At 37.0% G+C, this 14,806-nt stretch overlaps 1 protein-coding gene across 2 annotated transcripts in view; it reads left to right on the top strand.

Moving 5' to 3' along the window:
• Nucleotides 1-12,980, top strand: part of LOC144361222 (allatostatin-A receptor-like) — a 96,336-nt gene extending 83,356 nt beyond the window's left edge. For both annotated transcript variants that reach the window (XM_085499139.1, XM_085499140.1), the window contains one exon: nt 8,843-12,980. In XM_085499139.1, coding sequence (XP_085355265.1) covers nt 8,851-9,957 — 1,107 coding nt within the window. In that variant the 5' untranslated portion in view covers nt 8,843-8,850 and the 3' untranslated portion in view covers nt 9,958-12,980. The remainder of the gene's footprint in view (nt 1-8,842) is intronic.
• The last annotated feature ends 1,826 nt before the right edge of the window (nt 12,981-14,806 follow it).

The following is a 14,806-nucleotide window of genomic DNA, read 5'->3' as shown; positions in this document are numbered from 1 at the left end:
GAGGTAAATTTACACCATACACGTTCTCTTTAAATACCCATATGAACTATACACTTGTTCGTTTTAAAAAAAAACATTTCGACAATTAGCTTACGTGCTGAGATAACCAACTAAATAATGGGCCTTATGATATGTATATATTTATTGGTAAAAAGTAAATTTCAAAGAATTAAACGAAGCTATGTAATCGACTGTGCCTCGCGAACGCTGTCACGGTCGTTAACAATTTCGCCTAGCCTGTTCGGTGAAATGGGGCGAGGATTGCTGTTAGCCAACTGAGACAGTATACGAAGCATTATAATAGTGTCTCGTATATATATATATATATATATATATATATATATATATATATATATATATATATATATATATATATATATATATATATATATATATATATATATATATATATATATATATATATATATATATATATATATATATATATATATGTGAAAAACAATTTCAAAGTAAACGTATTTCTCCATGAAGTAGACAATTTAGAAACGAACATAATTACGACTACATAGCAGCGTCTAATACGTATTCTAAAGTGTGGTTTGTCTTAGTGTGCATCAAAGTTCCCTTATATCTCGCCCCTTTTAGTCGATGGCAACGCAGAACGTAGTTTGATGCAATCGAAATCAATAAATCGAAATACATAACTCTTAACCGTACAAAAACATCACCCAAGTGACTACTAAAATTATATACATAATTATATTTGCGAGAGATATACGCAGCAATGATGTAACTTCGGATTATCAACAATCAGTCTAACAAGAGTTAAGATAGCCAATTGGAGCGTGCACCAATTAGGTGATTGTCGCCAACGAGACTTCCTCAAGTGCTCGCGTATCCATCTGTATATTTGTTAATGGGGTAGATTTTTTTTTCTATACGATGTGTTTTATGTGATTTGAAAATCACTCTACTTCGGGGGCGGGGGACAATGATTAATTGGTATACGTTTCAGACAACCTATAGGCGTTGCCGAAAGTGTTAGGGTTAGTTCAAAGTCATTGTATGCCCTAGAGGAATCATTTACTTATATGTTTCACTTGGAAAAGTGCGAAGTAATATTTTCAGCCCCTAAAAACAAATGGAAAACGCCAGTCTAATCTATATCTAATTCTTTGAGAACCAAATGTGTGTGTATGCAATGTCGTTCGAATAAACAACTTTAAAGACGTTCCTGGTTTAGTATATATAAATCTCCTAGACGAACGATTATTGATCAAATCAATTTACGTCACGGGTGCGTTTCGTCAGCAAATCGTAATATAACTTTAAATGGAGATTTCGAGAAAGTTGCCATGCTATATTTTAGTACACAGAGTCATTGTAATACGTAATCCATATTAAGTCGAAATCGAAAACACAGACCGGAACTCCTGAACGCTATCACGGGCACGTATGCTTAAGGGTACTGAAAATAGCTATATTTTTCCCACGTGGAAAAGCACTCCACGTCTAATTCATTAAAACAAATATACACTGAGCTGAAGAGTACTGTGTTGGCCCTCGTCTTCAAAATATAACATTTTCCATGGATGTTGATTTCCCTTGGGTGTGCTTGTTATATTTATCTTTCTACAACTGACTACTTAGCCCAACTTGTAGCTTTCCTGTCTGTACGTCTGTTTTCGTGTTTACGCTTACATGTTCTTGTTTTGTCCTTCGGCTTCGTTAGTCGATCCCCAGTGCTGAACAATAAAGTCAGAGTTGTTGTTATGATTCATTGTCAATGTCAAATAGGATGTTCGTTAAATTGTTATCGCACATAACCGCGTGCCTAATTAGATACAAATAGTTGCGTCTGAATCGTGTATGCATGGCGACCAGTTCTAATAACTGGGGGGATAACGGGCGTGAAGTAAACAACAACTGCGCACACTCCGTGTGGTGTTCACGTCACGCCCATTGTAGTATGTTTTCGAAGACGTTTAACGTGTGGATGCAAAGTCATTGCACAGTCAGTGGTAGCTGAGGCGCAGAAGTAGGCTCACTCAGACTTTTCCTTTACCCACAAGCGTAGCCGTAACAGACAAGGAGCGATTATTGTTCCACGCACAGTCACACCGTGACATGTAACATATCCCGGCGTAAATTCTACGGGTGAGTTCCTATATAATGATTTTTTTTCTAGTCTGTTGGTGATCTGGATTTAATTTCTGTAGCATGGCAGGTGTTTGATACACGGTAAAGTAAGGAAACATCATTATTGCCGCTGGTCATCTGCATTCGCCATGAGCGCATTGATGCTATCGTAAATGGCACAGGTGTACACGGGAGTGTATATTTGAGTGTTCTCTGAACTGGAATACGTCGTTTTGCGTATTTCGAATAGTCGTAGTTTCCAATGCATATAGGTGTGGTATCATAAGTTCTTTTTTTTTTTGTTCGCTGGTGTAGTTAATTATATTATAAACCCAGAAATGTACTGAAGTACTACGACAGGTTATTACGCATATACGCATATATATATACACGCAAGGAACGGCATACTCCATTGTAATATCCCTTACGCTTCGATAGTTTCTGTAGCCAATTAACTGTAACACTATCACAGTTACTATGGAGATGAGTGTCATTCATCATATTCAACAAACAAAATGTCAGCACTGTTTTAAGGAATCGATGTGGCCGGAAAATTTACTTGCCAATCGTTAACATTTAAACTACAAAAGAACTCCGTATTTTGCCGAACGTCGTCGAGAAATATAAATAGGGTATGTTTAGGAGAATGGAGCCCGCGGTACCTGGGAATATACATGCGATGCGTGTATGGGTTTCTTTCATCGTTTCCACACCTAGTCTTTTCTTTTTGTCTTTTCGTACCTATTACAATGTAGTCTATGATAAGGATAGTCCGGCCAAAATTTGAAAATTCTTCTTCATGATTTCATTATCATTTTTTCATGTTCTGTATCCTAATAACTTTATTATTAGGATACAAAAAATGAAAAAAAAAATGGGGCATAAGTTTTCCAGAGTTTGAACAAAAGTTCGAAATAATTATGTTTTTTCATTTCTAAAAAATCCAAAAAGAGTCTTGAATGAAAAAATCATATTTTATTATTGCTCTGAATCCTAAAAAGATTTAAAACATTTGTAAAAATTGGCAATTATCTAATTTAAGTGAGTTTTTAGTGTGTGAATAGTTTCCGTTATTTACATTGGTTTGTCATCTCCCATAATGCATTGCATCTTTGTGCAACAATATGCTAAATAGTGCATTCGTTTCGATTTCCCTTGAGGTGGTATACGTCAAATGAATCATTATGCTGCATGCCGGGTATTTTTCGCGTGGATGTACATATTCCCGAGTCAAACAGTGAGGGAAACTCAATAGGATCATAATTGAGTACTGGACAAAACGCATTAAAAATGCATTAGGCGAAACGCATGCTTTTTTTGCACATAGCGATTTCACAGTTCATATCACTGTGTCAATTGCAGAACAAAAAAGTAATTTTAATCTTCACGGTTCATTTCCACGTTTGTCTAAATTACGAAGTTAATTTCAATCACAACTTGAAAAACGTGACGCAATTCACACGCACTCTGAGGACTGAGACGAATGTTGTTTCCAATGTATTGAACAAATGCATATAAGTTTGTCAGATCTATACATTCTAACAACCAAACAATTACGTTTAGTGACGTCATGATGCCCTTCGTTGAAAACAACAAGGGTTCGTCACCGTGACGGTGTAGCACGAGGCAACTTGTTCGTGTTCATCCTATTTTGTGTTTTTGTTTTTGTTTTATCCATTCAGCATTTGGCCCGACTGTATGTAAACTCGATAGCCACCCACCAGGATTATACTTTTTGATTCGATTAAAGTAGAATTTTACTGGAACATTGAACATTAACATTTTCCAAATTTCATTATTATGGACCAATCGGAAGTGACATACATGGTCAATATGATACTATTTTCTGAAACAATATTTTAATATTTTAATAACAGCAATGTTTTAATGTTAGAAATAGAATTTTGTTGAATTTATACTTTTTATGTATGTTATTTATCATCATAATAATTATTTAATTAGTAATAATTAATTATTTTGTAAATATGATTAAGTATTAATATTAAACATTAACTGTATTTAGCAAATTTATATATCAGCGAAATAAAATAAAATAAAATAAAATAAAATAAAATAAAATAAAATAAAATAAAATAAAATAAAATAAAATAAAAGCTAATAATTAGGTTTGTTATAGTAGTTCCATTCAAAATGGCGTAAAACAGATTACTAGTATGTTACTATTTCGATTACTACACAGTGTTTTATTTTTTGCTCTTTAGATCCTGTATGAGAAACTCAAGCAACAGTTGTCAGTTCAAATAATTATGTACATTCTAATAATAGCCTCTTATTTCATCTTCTTTGCTAAAACCAACATTATATAATAAACATAATTGCACCCAACATATTAATTTTCGCAATTTTCCAAGTAGTCACTCCGCAGGGAAGGGCATAGCTCATCTGCGTAATTAGAACACCGACATTCTCCCGCCACATGAGCAACGTTATATTTCGATACAAATAATTGCAGATTACTTCTTTTCTTTAAAAGAGGGAATTAAATAATCCCAATTGTGTAGTTGATGTGATATGTTTGTTTTTTTTTGGGGGGGGGGGATAGTGAATCATCAATAATTTTAGGTGGCATATTGTTCTCGACGTGAAATCCTGGCAGAGACCCCAGGGAGCCGCTATAGTACCGCCGTGTGTAAGGCGTTGAAGTGAAGATATAAACAAAAATCGACATGCCCGGAATTTGGTATGTTAGCTATCACCTGCAAGTGCGAGTACATTTCACGTTACCAAAAGTCGGTGTTTGCTTTTCAGAAGTAAAATTCGGGCTTCTCTGCTGCTGACATTACGGCTCATCTGTTAACATCCCACGCCCATTTTTCTCTTCGGCGCATAGCTGCGGTCGTTTCATTATCGATATTTGTTAACAAAAACAAGATTACCTACAAAACGGCTTTTAATTTAATAGTCATTTTAATTAGGCAATTAGGTAAAGTTCGAACAATAAACGTAATGTGATAAGATTATAACGAGATGCATCACGGGAGAACGTTTATTAAATTGGTTATATGGTAAATTAAAAACGTTGTATTGCAACACGAAAAATAGTATTTGTTCCATAGAGCTGCGAACGTGCTTTGAATTAACGGTACATACTAGTACTGTTGCATAATTATTGTCATTTTATTTAGCAGGAGTTGTAATAGTAGTAGCCGAATGAGAATGGACAATTGAAATGTTGTCGGTAGCATACATTTGTTGTAGTCATAGCCTTTTTTGCGCAGAACATGTCTGGCAGTGTGTGCCTGGAAACAAAATTACGTGGTTTTGATTGGGCGCACTGCTAATTGCAAACGAATGGATGGTTGCAGATGTTTTTATCGTTCGGCACTAAGAACATTCGCGGACTCTGTTTATTGAAAGGTAGTTCTAAAGATCGATGTATTCGAACGGTGCACCCGAAGACGTTGCGGACATCAATACTCCGTGAGTTTATTTCCCCCATGGTCTGTATCGCTGTCAGATTGGCAACATTTGACTTTACTGTAGTATTCTAAATGGGTATAAACGTGTCAGTGTCGATGCCAATTCAGATTTTAAGATTGTTCTTCAAACCTCCAGGAGCGTCTGTTTGAAATTCACAGCGAGTAATAAACATGTTAATGTACAGATTTTGAAAATAGTCAATTTCGATCGAAAATGCGCACAACAACCTCCTTAAAGCCCTTTCTTGTGTTTTCAAGATTACTAGTTTTTACAATGAGATCACCTACTCACAAGCAATAATGGACCGAATGCTCATTGGAAAGTGTCTAACAACCGTGTATCCCTTATACGGATCAATTGGCCACACATTAATCTGGATTTTCATGTTGGTCCACTTAGCGGTGATTGAACTAGCGCAGCATTATACGGAGTTGAAGTCGTTGTTTTTTAGGAAGCACCACAAAAACAATTTAAATCAATCGAGTGTCGGGTTTGTTATTGTTTTTTGTTGTTGTATAATCGCAAGCACCGGATTACAAAATAATGCCGAGCATGGAAACCAAATGTATACGCTTTCTCTGTCAGTGTGAACGCAATTCGGGTTGATTTGACATTTAAGGAGCGTTGTTGAATAAACACGAGTTATCGCCAGAATTCATTGAAAAAGACAAGTTCATTAGTGCGGGAAGTATTTATGTCGTTTTACGATTCAAATTCAATCACTCGTACCTCGTTTCTTTTGCCGCGGAATGAATGAAAGTATGCAGACTGCGGTGATTTAGGGAATCGTTAAAAGCTAGAGCTAACTAGAGCCTTGCAACAGTAACAACAATATACGAATTCCAGTCACCACAGCTAAATTGGACGTTATTGCATAAGACACAGTCTGATGACTGCCATCACTGTTGACGAGAACATGAAATTTATCCAACTAATTAAGACCACTAATATTAATTATATATATATATATATATATCCTCAGGGCGGAGCTACGTCACTAGACGTTCCACGTTGCTAAGACGCGCACCACTGTATCACGTATTATTTCTATGGGCTCTGTGCGCGCTGCTGTGGAACGCCGATCGAGCCGGTGAAAATTCGGGAAAACAACACAAACTCAACTTTGAAGTAATCCTGAACAACCAAATTTATATATGTTACACACGCTGGGCTGATTTTGTTACAATGTTCAGGGGAGTCTAAACAACCATCCCAAAGTACCGTTTTCTGCGAGTTTGTGGCCTTTGTTTTCACCGCGATGGTTGCCAGGCGGTGAAAATGCCTGGATGTCCGCCCGAAGATACTAGTAGTTTAATCATGCACTTTTCCAATATGTCGCGCCCTCTAGCGCCGAAGCGTTTCTGTGGCGTCAGAATGACATAGTTTGTGTAAGAAGGTCTGTCAAAGAGACGACTCTGTCTGATTGTGAAATCGTTCGTCATTTATATTATGGCCTGTATCATAAAAAGGTTGTTCTATTTTTTATTGACGAAATGTTCAAAGGTATCAACGCTGTGAACGGCTTCTCATACACCTATTACGTCAAAGAGACACCGATGCTTGAGTTCACGAGCAGGAATGATTTTTTTAGAATATCGTCGCGTCCAACCAAACTGTTGTTTCGTTAACAATCGTGCGTACCTTTTGCGACAAAATCGAACGATTTTTTTTTTTTTTTGCTATTCTTTGTGCAATTATTCCGCAGGAAATAATTATTTACAAACACAACCCGATGCTCAAAACTGGGGAGAAAATGATTCTTGTCGCCCGGCATAGCATTTGCTCCTGCGTTCCGGTTTTGCATATTCATCAGTAAATGGATACAGATTGTCAGCTTATCTTTAATACTAACTGAAATATTGCTCTAAATTCAATTCTATGATAAGCCGCCACCGAGACTCGGAGACGATCGATCGATCTGATTGGAGCTTCAAAACAACTTATAACAATAGCAATGTGTCGTGAAGAGGTAATGACTAACGGTCTGCCATAGTCTACGGATATTTTAAAGTGGGGAAGTCGTCCCCTGCGCATGCGTCAGATGGCCATAGCGTGTCATTGTTTACATACAAGCGTCTACCCATGAGCCTATGCGCTGTTAGCGTGTGTTGTTATCGTCGCTTGCGACTCAATTCCCGCGCATGCGCAGGTGACGACCTCCCGCTTTGAAAGTCAAAACGAGTAAATTGCGAAATCAGTCAACCAAATTTTACGCCACCATCTGCTGACCTGAATGATTTTTTCAGCGACCGTGTAACCATTTATCACGCGCAAAAAAAGCAATTCACTTCTCTTTATGCTAGAAAGTAACACCAGTACCTTGTTGCAATCATCTCACGGAAATTTGATTTACTACGTCCGATAGATGTATAAATCGATCGATTGTCGCAATAATGTGATTTTCGCGTCGTGCTAAGTAGACGCATGAAAATACATCAGAACACAGTTTGTAATCGTTCGAGACAGGTGCGCATGCGTATTTGTCTTCGTCTTTTCCTAAACTCCTTCTTCCTACATTGAAACTGCAATCTCCATGGAAACCTGACATATTTAAACTGCTATATCTTTAAACCATCGAATGCGTCAATTCAAGACGCCTCATTTTCACAGTATTTTGGTAAAAATCAGAGAAAAAGTCGTTAGCGCCGCCTTCCCTTTGAACTGGCGCATGCGCTGCGTATTGTTTTGGTCCTACATATTACAACGAACACTATTCAAACTTCAGAATGTATCAGTAATTACAAATTCATATTAATGAATTGAAACGTAACTTCCGGATTAGAATATGCATAAAATCGAGGTTAACTTGATTATAGTTAATGACAACTGACGCATGCGCAGTGGCTGTGGTTCGCAATTGTCTCCAATGATGACGGGCCCGGGGTACTAGTAACAGCTGCTAGTGATAATAAAATTAACCACATTACCCACAATGCCTCAATAAATGGAGAACACTGCATCAGCAAACCGTTTCCGAATTACTGTAAGCAAGGCCATATGTCGGTGTCTCAGCTGGACAGGACTGTGCTTTCAGACGTGGGCGCGGTTTCCATTCAGAATTGAGTTGCGCTTTAGGTATTGAAAAACCACAGACAGGTGTCGATTAAGTCAACTCATATAAATCTCCTATGTTGTTAGTGGCTGCAGATCAAAATAAACCTTAGATACGTGTTATGGGCAGTGGTCACCGGGCAACCCCGCTTATTTTAATTGCATAGTAAACATATGGTTAGATGACATAATACGTGTGACTGAACCGTCGTGCACGGCACTCATTGCTGTATTCTCTGTTTTGTTCTAGATATAAAGATGAGCGAGTTAGACTCCCCCATGTACGACATGAACAGTAGCTGGAATTATACTGCTTTGGACAGCATGGTCCTCACGGACAAGGACCTGGAGCTCCTACTTTACTCTGACATGGACGTGGTCCTGGTGACTATCATCATGCCCATTGTGTTCACTGTAGGGATGCTGGGAAATTCTCTAATAGTCTACGTGTTTGCCAGAGTGCGTGAAATGCAGACGGTGACTAACTATTTCTTGGTGAACCTGGCCGTGGCGGACATGTTGTTTTTGCTCTCGGTGGTGCCTCCAAAATTGATTCAGTACTACTCGACACCGTTACCAATGCTGGAAGATTGGTCGTCGCTCGGTGACTGGGGTTGCACCATTATAAGCTTTCCGTCTGCCGTCGCCATCACCGCCTCTAGCATGACTATCATTCTCTTGGCTCTCGAGAAGTTTCTGGCTGTCCGGTGGCCGTTCAAATTCAAAACTCTGAGAACGAAACCAAAAGCTATAGTTGCCTGCACCGTGATCTGGATGATTGCTGTTCTCTACTGCTTTCCAGAGGTGTATATCCTACGAATTCGGACCTACCCTATAATCTGGCCCTCGGATTGGAATGGAACGTGGGTGCCCGATACCCTGCGATTGTGCATGCACAGCTGCGGAATAGGCCGGCAATGTCAGCCGTATAACGCTTACTACATGTTCGATCGTGTCGTCTTCATTATGGTCGTCCCGATACTGGCGTTTCTCTATTTTATGACCCTGGCACACTTGAAGGACAGAGCTGGACATGGAACATCAAGTGCATCGATTCGTGCCAAGAAACAAGTAGTACGGATGTTGATTGCAACCACGATGATTTACCTGGTATGCGTCACGCCGTTTCGTTTTCTGACTCTTCTACAAACGTTGAATAACGTATGGATTCCACCTGAGCCGCTGTCATTGTTATTGTACACATCGCGTATTCTAATGTACATCAATTCGTCGATCAATCCGGCCATCTACAATGTGCTCAACGAAAGATATAGAAGGGCTTTCAAAGAGGCGCTGTGTTTCTGCAAGAATGAACGAGTCATCACGAACAGCAGTAAATACACCTCTCCTACCACCCGAACGTAAAAGACGACCGTCACCCATGGCTTGCGATGATGAGCTGAAAGGACAGGGAGCGTCGTGCAGCGTGAATGCGAATTTATGTGTTGGTAATGCATTTTACGCGTGTTCTTACGAATGAGTCACATGAGACCTACATCGATCGCGATCCATCACGGCCACCAACATAAAAAAAAAAAAACTATGTAAAATTTTAGAATTTTTTTTATAAAGATTATCCATACAGAATTCCAGTCGAGTAAATGCTATTGTATTTGAAGTAAGCGGTTGAACAACGAAGATTATTCAAACCCACGCGTGTGCACAAATCCAAGTAGGCAAAGTCACGTACGAACGTCGCAGACGATCGGGACATCACGAGCATGAATGAAACATTGCGTCATATGGGATTATCTTTGGTTTTATTGGAAGATTATCTTTCACCCGTGCTTACATGACAGAAGAAACGAGTGGGCGTCCAGAGAGTAGCTTTAACGCTTCTAGCATCGAAATGACTTGCCAGAAAAAAAAAAGATACTTATATATATAACTATACTGCTGTCGGATTTACGATAAGCTCTTCACTAAACACACACACACACACACACACTATTATCATAAGCATTCTAAATTACAGACCCTTCAACAGGAGTTCCAATTATCCGGGGAAAAAAAATAGGTGTATAGTTTTATTTCACTTTCAGACAAATTATATTGATATTAATGTGCACTTTTTGGCTTCTTTATTTCTAGAGCTTATATTCAGTCTTCTCTCCTATGACTGGCATCCCATATTCGGAAATGTATTCACTGGTATAATATGCACAATACACATTCGACGCATATCCTCGCTCTCCAAACCATACCCTTATTTCGTACCCCCCATTTTTTGGATAAAACAATCTTCATTTATTTATTTAGTGATCCACCTGTTTGTTTATTTATTGATTCGTTCAATTACTGAATGATTGTTTGTTTTTTTTACTTCAAAACTTGATACGGTTTGGCGCTGTCAGGAATGTGAATCATAAAATAGTCTGGTTATACATTGCGCATGCTCGCAATGCATTATCCCCCCCCCCCAAAAAAGCCGTTTATTTCAAGTTCCAAACATTCCATTGTAGACCCACCAAACATTAACCTCAAAACATACATTTCATATTTATATATTTTTCCTCGTGCAATAATTGAACACATATCTGCCAACAAATTGCTTTGTTATTGTTCTTTCCAATAGTCACACTATAACATCCTCTGTCATTACTTTTCATATTGATTTGCCCCCTCTAACGTTGTACACCCTCGTTCGCAAGTTATTTTTGTCATCAACTTAATGTGTGACATTTCATTATAAATTCATGATAATTATAATTAATGTATCGTAATTTGTAACTGGTGGGGGAACTGTAGCAATACTGGTCAATCCCCCTCCTCCTTCCAGGATGAAAAAAGAGATTAATTGTTATAAGCTGTTAACCATCTTCAACATTTCATGTGTTTTTTTTTTAAACTTGTAGTTAAACTATAAATTTGAAAGTCAGGTGAAAATTTGACGTACAATTACAATTATAATCTTATTTTCATTGTATGTTAATTAAATATAAATAAGAGGGTATCAAATTTGGATGATTGTATCCAGATGACGTCACAGATGTTAACAAGCAGTGGATAAATGTGTGAGTGGTATAGTGTATCTCTCCACTTTTCTGTTTGTTTGTTAGTTTGTTTGTTTTCTTACGTTGCATTAGTGTACATTGCGTTTTTACAGGATGTACTTATTTGGTTTACCAATGAGGACAATTTATTATGCCTTATGTACTTTTCTCTAATATATATCTTCTGACAAAAAAAACATGCTTGGAACTTGAAGTAATCAACTTACCATGATGTACGTAACGAGGTAATGACACCTACCGTGGCTATGCGTATATACACGTAAGTAGCGTGGGAATGGGAAGTGTGTACGGCAGTAAGGAAACATAATATCGACATGCAGCTTATACGTGTATGGATGCTTGCGATGGAGATCTCATTTATACTGATATTTGATTGCAAAAACAAATCTCACAACACACAATACGTTTTGACCAAACCATCTATTTTCACAGTAAGGTGTATGTTTGATGAGTTCTCGTGTTTAGCGTGATCTTCACAACATGTCGTCAGAACCTAGTTGATCTTTAATCCAACTTACCGTGCCGATATCGTAATTTCATTTCCCAGTGTTTACGACTACTGTAAAAGCAGTAATTTTCGCTAGTATTTAATTCAACTGTTTTGATATTTGATCTCATTCACTTAAGGGTTATTTTTTTTTAAATGTCATGGATTCTGTAGTGAAACAATGAATTTTATTGTTAAAATTAATATGTATTAGCGAATTAATTTCACTCATAAAGTAAACGCAGTGAATAATTAATGCGTTTACGGTATAAATAAGGTATATCATCATGGCGCATGCGTGGGAGCTGATGATATGTTGTATTTCTGAGAAGTGAAGTACAAACTGTTGCGTGTTTTCAAATATTACTATAAGAACGTGACATGCGCACTACGCCTTCTCGATAAGTCGTGTCCATTAGATATGTGAAAGCTGTTACTGGGTTTGGTTGTGTATTCGTTCGTTATTTGGAATATATTAAATTGCTCAAGAACGATATATGTTAATGGCGGGCGATTTCAGACGAGAACGCCTTACACCCATCACATCACAGGACGCAACTTACAGTGGCGGCGGGTTGTGCGCACGTTACCAAGATGACATTACTTGAATGCGCACTGTACACGATAGTGATTGGTTGGAACGCATACACACACACGCCATTATTACAAGAGTCGTTGTCTATTTCTCCTGACGTCAATGTTCCGATACATGTACGGCAAAGTGACGTCACGATTTGAACGGCACGCACAGAGTGTGAGTAGTGCACATCGATGCGACATTATTATCATTCCTCATTTTGTAGAATGTGTTTATCATATTTTGAAAACTGTATCTTTTCATGACGTATTGTATCAAAGTATTAATAAATTTTGTTTTTTAAAATGCCGTTCATTCGTGTTTTCAGATGTTAATATTAAGGAATAACGTGCTGAGTTTTCGATGTTTTCAAAACAATCGTCATTTTTTAAAACAAGGGCGATAAAACTCGCCTTGATAGGATTTCAAACTGTGGTGTGAACTAACAACACAAATCGAAATAAGATGCCCCAAACGTTCGGATTTTATAATGATGGTAAAGTCGGACAAAAAGTTAATTTTAATCAGCCCCGGCAATGTGTCTACTGATTATATTAATTAGTTCATTTTCTTAATTAGCATCTGTGAAAAAAAAACACATTATATAATCAGCATTTTCGAAAGTCAATTAATTATCATGATATGGTTACGCGAATAAAATTATTACTACCAAGTAATGAAAGACTTTTCTAACTATAGTTGTTAGGTAAAAAAAATACTAGCAGGAGGCAATTGTTAATAACCAAGACTGAATTGATCACAAATTATTGGTCATTGTTTGGTGCGAAAAAATAATTCGGTGCCCATAGCCAAAGTGTAGGAAAACAGCATTTATTTTTTGTGAAAACCAAACTGGAATGAACAACTGAAAATAAATTTAAAGTATTCCGATTTGTGAGGTAAGAAAATTCTTAAAAATTAAGTTCATTTCAGATAATATTTGATTATAAATAAGGTTATAAATGAAATAGATTTATAATTTCATTGCAATAAGCAGTGGGATTTTTGAGGAGTTGTTATGGTACGTGTTCTTTTCCCAGGGTTAGGTTTTGCAATTGCAATAATTTATTCCAATAGACGCTTCCGCCTTTCCAGCACTATGTGACATTGTCATTGACCAGTGCCCCCGTTCAAACCTAAACTTGGAAGAATAATATTTTATGCTGTATATTGGAATATTAAATGAATATATATTTTGTTTTTGTGACACGTACTTTAAACAGAGTCATTTTCAGAAAGTGCATGGTACATGTAATTATTATTAAACGATTTAAATGATAAGATAAAATGAAGGAATGAAGCGAATTGTTGAATTGAGAGCATGAGTTGAAAAATAGAAAACAACCTAGAATTAAGTTGCTTACTGGTCCGTAACAAGATTTCGGAAAAAAAGCTCAGGGCGTTGCACTGGAAGGTTAAGCATAGGCTACGTATAAACAATTTAATTGTTTGCAAATATAAAATACAGGCAAATCACGAAGATATAAATATGACCACGACAAAGTGCCTTGCGAATGTAACCGTTCCTAAAATACGGTTCGCAAGGGCATGTAATGAACGCGGCCATGCAGTGAATAGACGGGCATGCGCAAATCAAACTCTGAAGTCACAAACAACAGACAAAATATGCCTATTATGCTTATTATAAAAAATACATGACAAGTACATAACATTTAAGACGAGATCAATAAATAAATTACCAACAAAGATTTTTCAAATCTGTCTTATGCTAGATAAATACCTCAATCAAATCGATAGAACTGTTGTTTGGAAAAAAACAAGTTAGTCAACATGGCTGATAATAAAAGTAGATTACTGGTTATTTGAATGATAACCAAAAAGCATTAATTATTTTCGCGTCAAATTTAACATCAATGTAATGCACATTTTAAAACAAATTATAAGAATAAAAACAAGTTGAGACGGCAAACATGATGTATGGGATTATTGGTTATTTAAACGGTAATAAAACAGGCCTTAGAATGTTTCAATTCAAATTTAACACTAATGTTTTAGTAATGCCCCGAAAGCGCACAAATCATAAAACAGCTAGCCATTTGTTGTATGTAGCCTAAAGTTATATGGAAGATTTCTTAATACAATTAGCTTAAAATAATTTTAGCGTAAAACAATTGC

Source organism: Saccoglossus kowalevskii, chromosome 5, assembly GCF_978046115.1.
Source record: "Saccoglossus kowalevskii chromosome 5, keSacKowa6.1, whole genome shotgun sequence".
Lineage (NCBI taxonomy): Eukaryota > Metazoa > Hemichordata > Enteropneusta > Harrimaniidae > Saccoglossus > Saccoglossus kowalevskii.
The sequence above is the reverse complement of the archived record's forward strand: the minus strand, read 5'-3'. Positions and strand labels throughout refer to the sequence as shown.